General features: G+C 32.1%; 1 protein-coding gene across 1 annotated transcript in view; it reads left to right on the top strand.

The window, feature by feature from the left end:
• The window catches only part of LOC149905218 (cyclic GMP-AMP phosphodiesterase SMPDL3A-like), a 33,705-nt gene extending 19,618 nt beyond the window's left edge, over positions 1–14,087 (top strand). Inside the window, exons 3-10 of the mRNA XM_090106258.1 lie at positions 3,931–3,999; positions 4,536–4,695; positions 5,406–5,608; positions 5,850–6,007; positions 10,001–10,169; positions 11,253–11,365; positions 11,983–12,170; positions 12,482–14,087. Of these exons, the coding sequence (XP_089962384.1) occupies positions 3,931–3,999; positions 4,536–4,695; positions 5,406–5,608; positions 5,850–6,007; positions 10,001–10,169; positions 11,253–11,365; positions 11,983–12,170; positions 12,482–12,710 (1,289 nt within the window). The 3' untranslated portion in view covers positions 12,711–14,087. The remainder of the gene's footprint in view (positions 1–3,930; positions 4,000–4,535; positions 4,696–5,405; positions 5,609–5,849; positions 6,008–10,000; positions 10,170–11,252; positions 11,366–11,982; positions 12,171–12,481) is intronic.
• The last annotated feature ends 732 nt before the right edge of the window (positions 14,088–14,819 follow it).

Genomic DNA, 14,819 nt, shown 5'->3' on the forward strand with positions numbered 1-14,819 from the left:
AAACGTCAGCTCGTATATCTTCGATGTGATTTCGGTCTAATTACATTTCAATTTTAATTATATCGCAAAATTGGTCGCCATCTTACCCTCATTGAACGTAATTATATTGTAGGTGTTGACCTACTTGGCGGTTGTTCTTTTGTATTCGGATTATAGACTCAATGAGTAATTTGAATTGTGATTGCGCTTCTATTATTATGTTATACATTGTTAAATTGTGCCCGAAAAGCCCTGAAAGTTGAGTCAGCTTCATTGTTGTGTTGAAAACCGCGTATAATTGATTACATTCTAATGAAATGTTTTTATACTCAAATGTTCAATGAATGTGTATGTTTAAAAATAGAATCGCTTAATTTTGAACTGTTCCATGTAGTTATGCAATTTCTTTACAAGGAACGGAATTTGTAAGAAATTAAATTATACATAAACCGAACCTATCTACTTTTTTATATACCTACCGCTTTTCACACACATTTTTACCTTTCGTTAGTGTTTGTATAAAATGTATCTGCAATCGCTATAAAACATGCAAGCCAATCACAAATAACGTATTTCTTATTTCTCTTGTAGAATGTATTGCATTGAATAAATAATTTTATTTAAAACGAATTACCCTCGCCACTACAGCTACGTAACAAATGATTTTGTTTACTAAATCAACATTTATACACCCAGCGGTGTTTTATATTGTAAATAGTTATTTTAATATACGTTGAATGTTATTATTTGTGTAGTATAGTTTGATTGTATTCTTTAAATAAATATTCTCTTCCGTTCATGTTTCTATAAAATCAAGATGAGGCATTGTTGAATTGGATGAAGTTAAAGCTTTCATTAAATTAAGAGAACTAATCTTCTTTAAAAGGTATTACGTAAGGTATACAATATACATAATATATAATACTTACACTTAAGTTGGTTGATAGTTATATAACTATGGAGCAAGTAGGTATATAAGTGAGGACCGAACGGGCCAAAATTAATTTAATAATTTGTCTCATCCATCAAAATCATGTTTGAGATGGGCAGAACACGAACTAAAATCAAAATTGAACTGTAATAGGAGTGCTCAGCCATCATGACACATTTGTTCTTATGATTTGGCTAAAATATTTACTTTCTTGTTTTATTTATATTTTCCCGTCACAAAACACATTTAGTTAATTTCATTGCCTTTTCCTCTCTTGTTATTTACCTTATTAAAGGTGCGTTAATATTCTTCTTGATTTGTACTCGAAAGAGATTCCGACCAACAGTTATTTAAGACGGCCAGGAGTATTAAATTCCAATTTATTAAAAGGAATCTGTTCTGGACGTATTTCTTTCTTCGCATATTTTCTTTTGATTGTAAATGCTCAATTATATTGGCGCGGTTCACGACGAGATGTTTCAACGAAATTCTTAATTAAATTGAACTATTATTATATTTTATTATGTATAGTTGTAAAACTTCTGTAAGTACATACTTTTAATATTTTTTAAGGGGGAAAGTAAAACCGACATTTACTTACTTCAGTGAAACAGCACAACTGTCTCTTAAATATACCTACGGTAAATAGTTATCCTAAACAATTTGAAACTTTAAAGTTTAAATCAAAAGGAAGCGAAATAAATATTTTAGTGCTTTTGTAATAAGGTTAAAATTATAAGACAACCGTGATAAAAATAACTCAAAGAGAATTCTTGAAATACCACGGTTTGAAAGTTTAATAAAAAGTGGTTGTGAAAAAATTTTCTTTATTAAAATTAAAATAAACGGATTTGTTAACCTCACAACGATTCACTTATTGCGTAATATCATGAATTTATATATAATAAACTAGGGATGTAACGATACCGATACCGATACCGATATATCGGCCGATATATCGGCAAGCCGATATATCGGTATCGCCGATAATAAATCAACCGATACCGATATTTTTTTATTAAATTCTTTCTTTTCTTTTATGTTTTTGCATTGTATTCATTCATATTGTTTTATTTCTGTTTCTGTAATAGTGTTAAGGAAGAGCGGAACCTCCTGACACAAGCATTTTATTTGCTTACTAGGAGTGTTCCAATCACAAATTTGTTTATGTAAAGGAAAGAAATAAATAATTTTGAATTTTTTTAATTTTTTGACGTGATAAAGTTTTTAAAATCGTTTTAGTCGGGTGACATGTTCATAAACTTGTGTCACACCAAAACCTCACGAGCGCGATTGCAGGTATAACGAGAGAGAGACGGACCGATCTCCCGTTTCATCTCGAGCGCTGCCACTGCATTATGTTATCACGTAAACATCTCGATCGTAAACCTACTTTACAAACAACCAATTTTTTTGATATCAAATAATTCAAAAACCCGCGCCCAATGAACGATACGGGAGGCCGCCCGCGCGTGCGCACTTTGTTTTCTGAAAAAACTCTACCAATAGTAAACTTTTATTAGGTACTGATTGTATGTGTATTACTTAAAGTTTACAAACTCAAACTCAAACTCAAACATTTATTCATTCAATTAGACTTCTTATAGAAGCACTTTTGAAACGTCATTACATATTTTAAAATTTACCACCGATTCGGAAAGCAGTATCTACGGAGAAGAACCGGCAAGAAACTCCATAGTTGCTCTTTGAAATCATGTCAGTTTTACAATTTTACAAAATACATATGTAACATCATAATATATCATAATAACATGCCAAAGAACTGTCCTGTGGTTTTTTCGCGACAACCCTCCATGGGTTTTTATCGTCCATATATTCCTGAATACTGTAGTACGCTCTCTGAACTAGTACATTTTTTATATAAGTTTTAAATTTAGAACTACTAAACTCTTTAATATTATGAAGAATTCTATTGTAAAAGCGTATACCTTGACCCATAAATGAATTTTTAACTTTAGCTAATCGGAAAAATGGCATTTCAATTCTATTTCTGTTCCTTGTGCCATAACAGTGTTTATCTCCTACTCTTGTGTCGGCGTTTAACTGACTTCGGAAAATAATAATACTAAAATAAATGGTTTTGTTGTTTTTTGATTTGGCATTTTTATTTAAAAGAATACGATTAACAGTTGTCTCTGTTAAATGTTGGTAACTTTTTATGCATAATTCACTATTTATTTTTCTACCAAGCCATCGATATCGGTATCGGTATCGGTATCGCCGATACATTACTACAAATATCGGTATCGGTATCGTATCGGCAAAATCATGTATCGTTACATCCCTATAATAAACAACGTTGACAAATTAAAAAAATAATGCTTGCAACATTGAAAGGTTATATAACAAAGAAAAGCTACGAACTTCTATTATAAAATACTTGAAATCTATGAGAAGTAAATTAATAAAAAATCCTTCCTAATAATTAATCAATTATGATAACAGTAATAATTATAATATCGGTAACCGCAAAACTTACTTGCTTACATGTAGTTTAATAGAACATGCGTAGCTGATAGGTACATGCTACGTCTGCAGTAATTAGTTTCCAATAGTTTCTTTCAAGCTGTCGATCACATAGAAGTTTCGAACCTTAGTTAACTTTACCTCCTTTAATTAGCGATAAATATCTATGTTCATATTTATTATCACCTATGATTGCTATTTTTTGCGTTTAAAATGGAGGATATCACTGCGGTTTTATAATACTTTTTAACTCTGGCATTTGCCACTTGATTTCATTATCGCTGCCGAAGTAAAAAGAAGAGGGTTATATTTTTGACCGTTAAGTGTATGTATGTGTGTCTGTGGTTCTGTAGCTCTTAAATACGTCCTCATGTATTAATACTGAAATACGAGTTCGGATTTGCATATAATGGGAAATTGTTTCTTTTATGTCCACCTGTAATGTAATTTCCATGTTAAGGAAGAGCAGGAATCAATTCATATGTGAAATAAGATTAGATTCCCACAGGTAATACGCAAATTCTTTGTTTTAGGTTACTTCTGGCACATAACAGACTTTCATTACGATGCATTATACACACCGCTCGGCGATAAAAGAAAACGTAAGTACATTTGTTGAATAATTTAATATTGCCTGTTTCCACTAACCCTTAGCACTTTGCAATAACAGCGTGCCGTTTTCTTGTTTTTGCAGTATTCCAATAATGTTTGTACTAACCGCTCGAGCTCGCTGCTTTATACGAGAATCGTCTTTGGTTCTTAAGATTATAAAAGCTTTTCTCTGATAGAAATTAACTTAACAGTTTTCTATATCTTTGAAGATAAAAATTTTGTTTCTAAGCCAATTGTATATTTTGATATTGGCATACGGTCTATAATTTTCTTGAAACAATAAAAATTGTGGGTCAACTTATTGATTAGGTACATTTAAATTAACAACTTCAAAAACAATTCAGATATTACGTGTATTATTACAAACCTAATAATTAGGAATATAATATGGAAATTATTAAATTTTGCGTTAAATATATTCCATTTTTGTAACACCGATTGTTTTCAGAGCTTTTAGATAAGTTTAAAATACATGTTTTTTCTTTTGTTTCACAAGCATTGCTTTTATATTGCGAAAATGTTTTAGAATGTCGTCGTACAAACGAGCGAGGGACTCCGGGCCACCATGGCGGCATCGGTCGCCTCGGGGACTACTCCTGTGACAGTTCCTTGGAGCTTATAGTATCAGCTCTGCGATACATGCGAACCCGACATTCTGAAAATATAGAATACGTGCTGTGGACCGGGTAAGTAAGTTTTAGGCGGTAAATTGCGTTATTAGTTTATGATTGGTTGTGTTGTTGTGAGTGTAGATTTCATCGTAACAAGTGAAAAGAGAAGTTTCTATTGAATTTAGCGAAATTTCAGCAGGCCTAAAAATCAATACCTACATAATTATACAACTGATGAAAATGCAACATTGCAGCGCGATGTTTATAATATCATTTACCATCGTGATTTTGGTAGTTAACACATTGAAATTGATTTGTAGATTGACTCAACTATTGCTAAGAAATAAATTGACCCTGAAGATTTGGGTACTCAGTTCTACTATGTAAATTATGTTATACGATAGCGTGATGAAATTACTGCGGCGTACTTCATTTCTATATTGACGTTGCAGCACTACTTCTTAGCATTTGCTCGAAATCAATTTAAAGACCCTAGTTCATGCTCCAGAAAATCCGTACAGGGTTAATTCATTTTTATTTAATTTACATTTGAACTTTACATCTTATGATTTTGATTTTAAAATGAAGATCTTTTCACTAGTTTGTATTAAAAAAAGAAAAAGAAAATGGAACTATTTTTCACGTATATTTTGATAAAAATACAAACTGTATCAACTAACAAAAAAAAAAAATGAATAGTTATTGATTTAGGCAATTTGTCCTTATCCTATTTAACATACTTATCTTATCTTCCACAACGTATTTAAAGTTTATTTTGAAAACAGCGACATCATAGCATCAAGATATGACGAGACAGAGGATAGCAAGTACCAGGCGATCAGGAACATAACAGAGTTGCTCAGTATGACGTTCAGTTCACATTTTGTGTTTCCCGTCCTGGGCCATACTGATCCTGCGCCATCTGAGCGCTTAACGAATTTGTGGAGTCATTGGCTGCCATTAGAAGCTTTACAGACTATGAAAATTGGTAAGTATTTGGTTTATGTGTGATTTAATAAGTGAATAATGACCTGTACAATTGTTCATAGATATTCTAGTTATTAACCCGAAACAAGTATTCGAGAAATAGTTAGCATAATCCAACACTGTATCAACGAGGTTCTCCAAAATTGTATCTAACTACATGAAAATAAACAAAATTTCAATATTTACATACCTACATAACTTTCAACATGAAAACTATTGTCTTCATATAATTTTTTGTACAGGCGGATATTACACAATAGATCAAACTCAGAGCAAACTGCGGATTGTGGTGCTAAATACAAACTTACTGACTGATCGTGAAGAGAGTAGCGTGCTAGCACAGCGTCAGTGGGAATGGCTTGATACAGTACTGGAAAAGGCCACAGCTAATAATGAAATGGTAAGTAAACACGTGTGATAATCGTAGAATTTATTAAGGAGTTTTAATGTTAGCATTCGAGAGCTTGTTTGTGGTTTACTCATGGTTTACTGTTTCTGAACCTCTAATAATAATTAGATAGAGCATACAATATTATATTATAATATTCTGTTTTATAAAGGTATGCTCTTGAATGGGTTACATTCACCTTACACAGTTCTGGTGACGACAAAATACAGCAGCTAGGAAAAGAAAATTGAGCTTTCGACCATTAAATATTTCGTCCATTGTTGTATAATTATAGACATTTATTTATTTATTTATTTATTTATATTTGGGAAACAAACAATACAATATATCATATAAACAAGAGATAACAAACCATACACATATCAGTAAAGTTTCCACTAAAAATTTAAATTCTTAAAAACAAATACACATTCAGTCACAAACAGTCTACTTGTGGATACAAATAATTATAGAAATAACAAGCATGAATACAATTCAAATATCTTAGTTAGTTACTATTGCATTTATTTCGAACTTTGGTTTTGTACGATTTGAATTTTTCGTTAAATAAATCAAGGTCACTAAAATTATTATTATAATTATGACAAACACGGTATAAATATGTATTTCTAGCAAATTTGGATTTAAATTTAGGTAATGCAAATAGGGCTTTGTCACGAGAGCATATACGCGGACATCGTAAGAGTAAATTGCCTAGAAGAAAAGAAGAATCGACGCTATTATTAAGTATCTTATATAAGAATACCTGGTCTCTTTCATGTCGACGATTTATCAAAGGAAGCACTTCCGGAATGGGACCAGACTGTTTAGCTCGTTTATAATTCAAATGTTTGATAAATTTATTTTGAATGTGTTCAATATTATTTATGTAGATATTATATTGAGGATTCCAGGCTGAAGAAGCATATTCCAATATAGTTCGTACGAACGAGTTATACAAAAGAATTAAAGTTGAACACATTTTAAACTCCCTACCAACTCTTAAGACAAAACCAAGCATTTGATACGCTTTGGCTGTAATAAAATTAATATGGGCTGAAAAAGTTAACTTATAATCTAAGAGGACACCTAAATCTTTTACTTCAGTCAACCTAGTCAGCGATGTTCCATTCAAAGAGTAATCGAACAATATAGGCTTAATTTTTCTAGTAAAAGTAATAACGTTGCATTTATTCACATTTAAGAGCAGGGAATTCGCAGAACAGTAACGACACAAGTTAAGAAGATCCTCCTGTAGTAAAGAGCAATCACGTTGATCTTTGATCACTCTAAATATTTTCATGTCATCCGCATAAAGTAAGATATTACAGTGTCTAAACTGACAAATAACATCATTTATAAATATATTGAACAGCAGAGGACCTAGGTGAGAACCTTGAGGTACTCCAGAGGTAACTGGAATGAAGGAAGAACAATGACCTTTAATATTAACAGCTTGGCTACGTTCTCTGAGGTATGATTCCAGCCAACGTAGGAGATCGCCATGTATACCGGCCACCCGAAGTTTGTGAATTAATAACGAATGGGAGATTTTATCAAATGCCTTCGAGTAGTCGGTATAAACGACATCCACCTGTCCACCCCGGTCCATAGCACAAGCCACATTATGAAGAAATTCACACAAATTAGACTCTGTGGATCGTCGGTCAATAAAGCCATGCTGCTGTTCAATAATAACTGGTCTGATATGTGGAAATATAGCATCATAAACAACTTTCTCAAATAATTTCGCGATCGTATTTAATTTTGAAATAGGCCGATAATTTTTGATATTATGTTTATTTCCGGATTTATAAATTGGGATGACATAGGACCGCTTCCAGAGTTTTGGCATTGTCCCCGTATTGAGAGATAATTTAAATAAATGACAAATGGGAGACGCCAGATTGTAATAGCAGGACTTATAAAACAAAGGAGGAATTCCATCAGGTCCACAGCCTTTGGAAATATCCAATTTTTTCAAATAACTTGCCACTTTGTTCCGACAAACTTGAATTGATCCTAAACCTAAAGAGTGATTATCAACCTCTTTAGGTTTAGGATCAATTCAAGTTTGTCGGAACAAAGTGGCAAGTTATTTGAAATGTTCAATATAACATGTTTTTTATATAACGTAGTAATTTTTTGTAAATTGATTACTTACAATAGGCAAATGCGAAAGCCGGCGAAGCCGCGTGCGAAAAGTTAGTATGGAATATGCTTATTCATGCATTACTCGTCATAATTTCAAAGTTTCAGTTCGGTATGAATATATGGGCTTTAATTAAATAAAGCCATGTTTTAAATGGGGTCTATTAGACTTAATGAGCCCTGGCTTCAGAATTAGTTAGCCGTTCGTGGTCCCTGACCAGTCATCAATTTGAAGGATCCCTAAGCTGGACTAGCGTTGTATTAGACACGATATATCAAGTCTTTATACTAAAACAAATTTAATTCAGAATATTAAAAAATTTAATTCAGAATATTAAATAATTCAGAAACTGAAGACATTTTTGTACTTATTAAACCAGTTAAAAATAAATTTCGCTGTGAAGTACCTCATTCCTCATCGTTTATCGGTGCAGTGAATTCTTATCCTGTAAGTGTATCAATTAAAAAAAATATCTTCAAACCTCGGAAAGACTATGTTATTTTTTAAATTCATTAAAAATATAATATGTAAAACCAACGAACGTTCAACTCTTCAAATACAAAAATTAAGGCCTGAAGTTTACAAATTGAAAACTCCCGACCCACATGTCGCTCATAAATCTTGTTTACAAAGTTTACGTAAAATTATACATTTTCAACGATCGTACAATCTGATTACAAATAATTTACTTTGAGTGCGGCTTTGATAAAGGTTTCCACTTTCTCAACAAGTCAGAACTATAACTGAGGAAGTCGGAGAACATCGACAACAGTAATAACTTATAGATTAAAAGCTCGTTAATCTAATAGCCTTTGAAATTGGAAGAAAGAATCCAAATCGCTCGAACTACGAGATTTTTCCGGTGATTTATTTCGGCCGTGCACTTGGCTTGTTAATGGTGGTACTAATCACTTTTTGCAAAATTGATATTGTTGAGGTTGATTGGAGTTAATGATACTTTATCAAGTTGAGCTGAATTTTAATTTACAAAAGTATTTTGAGAAAGATATTCCTATAGATTCAATCTACAGGGATTGACTTTAATTTATAAATTATACTGTTTTATAGTGAAGTCCCGTGTCCCCTAGTGGGGTAAGGGGGAGATGCATTATTCATACATCTGTTTCACTGATCGATTTTCTTTAGGGACAAGTAGGTGATCAGCCTTCTGTGTCCTGCCAGACCGAGATATTTTTTTTTTCTTCGTCTTCACCGGGAATCGAACCCAGGACCCCTCGGTTCTACGCTCACGCGTCAACCACTGTACCAAGGAGGCGGTCAACTATACTACTACTAACTATACTGTTTTATAGTTAATAACAGTTTAACAAGAAAAAGGTAAGTACCTTTTGACGGTATCGATACTTATTATTATTACAAAAAGCTGACAATTTTGAAATATTATTTTATAGAGAGAAATTATATGCTTAGCTTAACTTCTTCCAAGTCTAGGTTTCACCTAATTGTAATATAATAAACGGCCATTAAAAAGCGCTTAGAAAACTTAGAAGCTAACGAATAATTAACTTCGAGTTGTTAATGTCGTGTTTGGTTTGATATTTTCGTCATAGTATAGTTTAAAATTGAAAGTTACCGATATAGGCGTATGAAAATAATTATTTACATTTTTATATAACATTTCTGTTCGTAAAGATAATTAAATACAGGAAAATCACCTTTTCATTTCGTTAAAATTTTTATGAAAATTAGAAATATATTTTGTTCAAATCAAATAGATGTAGTAATTAAGTTAATTAGGCATAAGGTGTTATGGATAGAACAATGAAGTTTAATTAATAAGTATAACTAATTATAGTTTACCAGAATATTTAACATTAAATATTTATATATAGGTCTTCATAGTGGGCCATGCAGGCCCTGGCTACGACTCCCGTAGGAGTATACTAGCTGCAGATGCAAATAGAAAGTATCTCAGAATGGTGCGTCAATATGCGCCAATTATTGCTGGCCAATTCTTTGGCCATTTACACGCTGATACCTTTCGAGTTATTTATGATGAAGGTGAGTTTAAACTTTAAATTTAAAATTCAATAATTTTTATAAAGTATAAGGATCTGAAAAGAGAGAAATAAGTACAATATAATGTGAGTGTATTCAAATTAGTCTGTACTTAACGGTGACGGTGCTGCAGGTGGGAATAAACGTAGTTTTGGTAGATCTTTCTAGCCTGTAGGATATAAAGTATTGTTTGTCCCCTTGTCTTCTTTCACAGTCTTTAAATAGTATATTATTTAAATTTAAATCTAGCGAATGGCATAGTCCAAATTAGATTTTGTCTACTATATTAATTATCAAAGGCCAAAGGGAAAATTAAATATATAGTAAGTATGTCTAAAGTGGGCTCTAACACAACCACTAATAGCATTATTTAATTAGGCCATGTCTCTGTCTTGTGTTGATTCAATTAATATAGATTTCGTCAAACAAAACGACAATGTTGGTTCAACTTCGAACTGTGAACATGTCGCTTCCCACGCTCAATATGTAATTATTTTTGTTGACCAATTATGTACCTATATTATTCTGTTTGACATAACATTCTAAATAATTGAACTCTATTGATAAATGGTTATTTACGACGAAGTGTTCTTGTACGAGGCGAATATAAATAGGAAAAAACAGGCTCATAAACTTATTTGAAACTAGGTTTCCGCCCGCGGCTTCGCCCGCGCAGTCGTAAAAAATCCCGCATAGTTCCCGTTCCGGTGGGATTTCCGGGATTGCGTCATTTTCCCGGGATAAAAAGTAGCCTATGTCCTTCCTCGGGTATCAAAATATCTCCATATCAAATTTCATGAAAATTGGTTCAGTAGTTTAGACGTGATTGAGTAACAGACAGACAGACAGAGTTACTTTCGCATTTATAATATTAATAGTATAGTACTTCCTAATTAACAAAATTATGGCAGTGTTTTGTTGCATAGTTACGTTATAGAAGCCAATTTCATTGCCAAAATTATGTATGAGTGTGTGACTGTTAGTGTAAACTATGTCCAGAAAGTTGTTCCTTTATTACACTAGGTTCTACATTGTAATTTATTTTTAGGTTTTTATTTATTAGAATCTAATAGATATTAATTTCAGAACGGCCAGTATCGTGGGTTCTTCTGGCACCATCAGTAAGTCCACACCACGAATATGGAGGCTCATCTAATCCGGGTTTGCGTCTTTACAAATTTGATACAGATACTGGAAAGGTAAAATAAAGAAAAAAATGTACATTTATAAAAAAGGGCTCAATTTTTATCATTTTAATTGCATAGATAATAGTGTATCATAGATTAAATCGACAAACAATAACGATTATATTCATGCATTTTAAAACTCGGAATTCTTAGCATTAAATAATAAAAAGTTAAATCATAAAATAATACACGAAGAAGTATTTTTTTCATAACTCAATTTCTCAGAGAATTCATTTTCATTTGATGGCAAAGTTGTTTCAACGGATAATCGATCAAGTAAGAGCCTGGGCGCTTTATTAAGACGAACCACTACAGCCTCCATTGAGAGTCTTGAGTGGAAAATACAAAGCTTTAAAAATAGCTAGCCACTGCTTGTTGAACGCACTAAGATTTCACACTTGGGAGAGATCTTCTCAAGTAGATCATTACTGCTTTTATTATACCGTTACTGAAAGGTAAATGTAGAAAATAATTAAAATGGGTAAGGAGCACAAGAGATTTCTCAACGAAGATTTTCTTTTCTTGCTAACAACAAAGCGTAATATTTAAATATTTAATCTCTTAAGTAATACAATGAGATCCATCATTGTATTTTTTCAGTTTAGATTACAAAAATGAATTTCCTACAGGTATTAGATTTCACGCAATTTTACCTGGATTTGGCCTCAGCAAATCGCGTGGATTCTGCGGCGGAATGGGTGACGGAATATAATTTCACTCAATATTATGGTCTTCGAGACGTTTCTGCTGAATCGCTTCATAACCTGGCGGAAAAATTTCGTAGTAACTCAATTCAAGATGCTACGTATTTTAGCAGGTAGGTTATATTCTTGTTGTTGTCTAGAATATGATATATATTTTAAATCGATATATGTTTTAAAAGAAAAGAACTTTGCTGAAATATTCTTTGATTTAAAAATATTACCATAATTCGTGTATTTTGAAATACTGTAGGTATACTTCTGGGCACGCTATTTAGCAAATTATGATAGCGTGCAGTGTCTGTGCTAAAAGAAAAGTTCAGTTATAATCTCAGCTGTAAATCTTGCAGAAACTATAATTATTTACCATCTTTTCGCAATTTAAAATGTTATAAAAGTCTATTCAATACCTGGCTATAATTCATAGATACCTCCGAGCATACAACGTGAAGTTCGAGCCCACGAACATTTGCGACGGGGCGTGTGCGCACGAGCACTATTGTGCCATCACCTGCTTGGAGCACGCCGCCTATCGCCAATGCGTGGAAGCAGCAGCCAGCGCTCTCGCCGCGTCAACCAACTCCGCTGCTATGAAAATGCTAAGCGCCCCTCTCATTAACGCATGGTCTATCTTAATATTAAGTGCGAAAATTTGAATGAAATTTTTTTGTTAAAAATGAGCAGGTGGCTAGGTGAGAACCTCGGACTTCAAGTTGGGGGTTCGAGACCAGGTGAGCATGCAGATAGATTTTTCAATTTATTTGCGCATGCTGATAACATCACCACCGCTCGAACGGTGAAGGAAATTGGTGTACAATATTTGGCCAGCGTGGTGGAATATGTGGTGGAGCCTGTACCCTCATACCTAGCAGTGGGAACATAATATTATATGGGCTCACGATGATGATTTGGATAAAATTTTGATAAAGCTCAGCCGCATTTTGTGATACTATAATTTAATATTTCATAGGCCTGTTGACCATAAGTTTATTGTATTGTGTAGCTGTTAAGATTTTGTACATAGTTGTAAAAATTTTGGCGAAGTGTAAGTTGTTTAATTTATTTTGTAGTGGTATCATTATGCATATATTGAATATATTTTATTGTTTTCGCATTAATTTATGTTGTACTACGGGATTTATTTTTAAAATAAAATATACTAATTGTAGTTTTCTATACACTCTGTTAATGTTTTCTGTTTTCTTTTGTCAGCGCTACTTCAGGTGAAGAATATTGTTACCCTAATTGTAACTGAATATTTTAATTTCCATAAACTGGTGTTATTAAAAACAAAGGCAGTTACTTGACGTACAAAGCGTCAATTACCATAAATTTAACTTCTGGAGTCTAGTCAAGATATAATTTGCTTTACTGAGATATTCTAATGAAGAGTAAACTGGTTTTCAGGGTGTTACCAACTTAGACGTGGTAAAAAATGAATACTATAACTTTATCATAAGCAAGAACATTCAATTTATTTAGAAACTCTTATAAATATTATTCTCACTAGAAGGAATTTCTTATGAAGTATCAATTAAACCTTTCAGTATAATGTGCAAAAATAGGGAACTGCTGTGGCTTTTGGAAGCGTTCGCGTCGTTTGAAAATTCGTTTAATTTTTGATCTCCACATGGTTTTTGTGTAACATACTAAAACATGATTTCATTGTCAACAGTCCAACAATGTATTAAGTTGAGAGTGACTTATTAAATGTATTTTTCATGTTGTTATGTCATTTGTATAATTATACATATTTTATTTATTGTACTTATATTTATATTTACCTATAGTTAATGTATGAAAGTTTTGTAAATATAAACGAAACGGTACCTACGGTAATCGAAATTTTGAACGAGGAACAATTAGAACATAAGTGATTTGTATGCTTTCGGATAGTCGTCATTCAGACCAAAATTGTAAAAAAATAATATATTTTAAAGTGATACCCACATTTCAGACTAAAATTGTACCAAATAGCGTAATAATACGTAATACTTTCTTGAGCGAGTCATATTGTTACAAAAATCTGTATTATCATGTACCTATTTTAAGTGTTTATTAAATAAATAACTAAGAAGCGAATTCAGTTTTTATTTTCTTATTGTAAACAATCCAATGTGAAAATACATAATGTAGACAAAAGTTTTTTTTGAGTATATGTCACAAATATTTATTTAAAAATATGTATGGTGTTATAAATATTATGATTATAGTCGTAGCAAAATACATGAATAGTCTGGATACTAACTAAAAATTGATATTTAAAATTACTAATTACAGGCTAAGATTACAGGTATCATTTATTCGAATGTACTTACTAATTATTTTTATTGAATCTACATGACTATAGTTGTAAGCATTATTTGCAGTGACCTCAATTTTGTTTAGACTTTAGACTAATTAGTCATTACGTAAATTATTTTGTACAAATTCGCTCAAAGCGCCTCCATAGACTCTTTGTTCTGAAATTGTTTTAAATGTTTCAAAGGCTCTTGTATTATTTTAATAAAAAGAGAGTTTTGAATTATTCTGTTCACTTTGCATAAATGTCAAAAGAAATGAAGTGAAAAGTTTATGATTTAAAGACGGGTAAGCGATTTAAGTAATTGAAGTATCTAATAATTTAATAATATTAACTGGCTTAGGGCCGATTTTTCAATGCTTGGATAAAACTTATCCGTCCAATAAAGTATTAGGTATCTACACGATAATATTAAAATGTCACGTAAACTGTCAAATACGGGCAATTAGAATACGTTTTTAAA

Source organism: Colias eurytheme, chromosome 10 (assembly GCF_061535395.1).
Source record: "Colias eurytheme isolate Ceu_HAF_F1 chromosome 10, ilColEury1 Martin Lab GWU primary, whole genome shotgun sequence".
In the NCBI taxonomy this organism is placed as follows: Eukaryota; Metazoa; Arthropoda; class Insecta; order Lepidoptera; family Pieridae; genus Colias; species Colias eurytheme.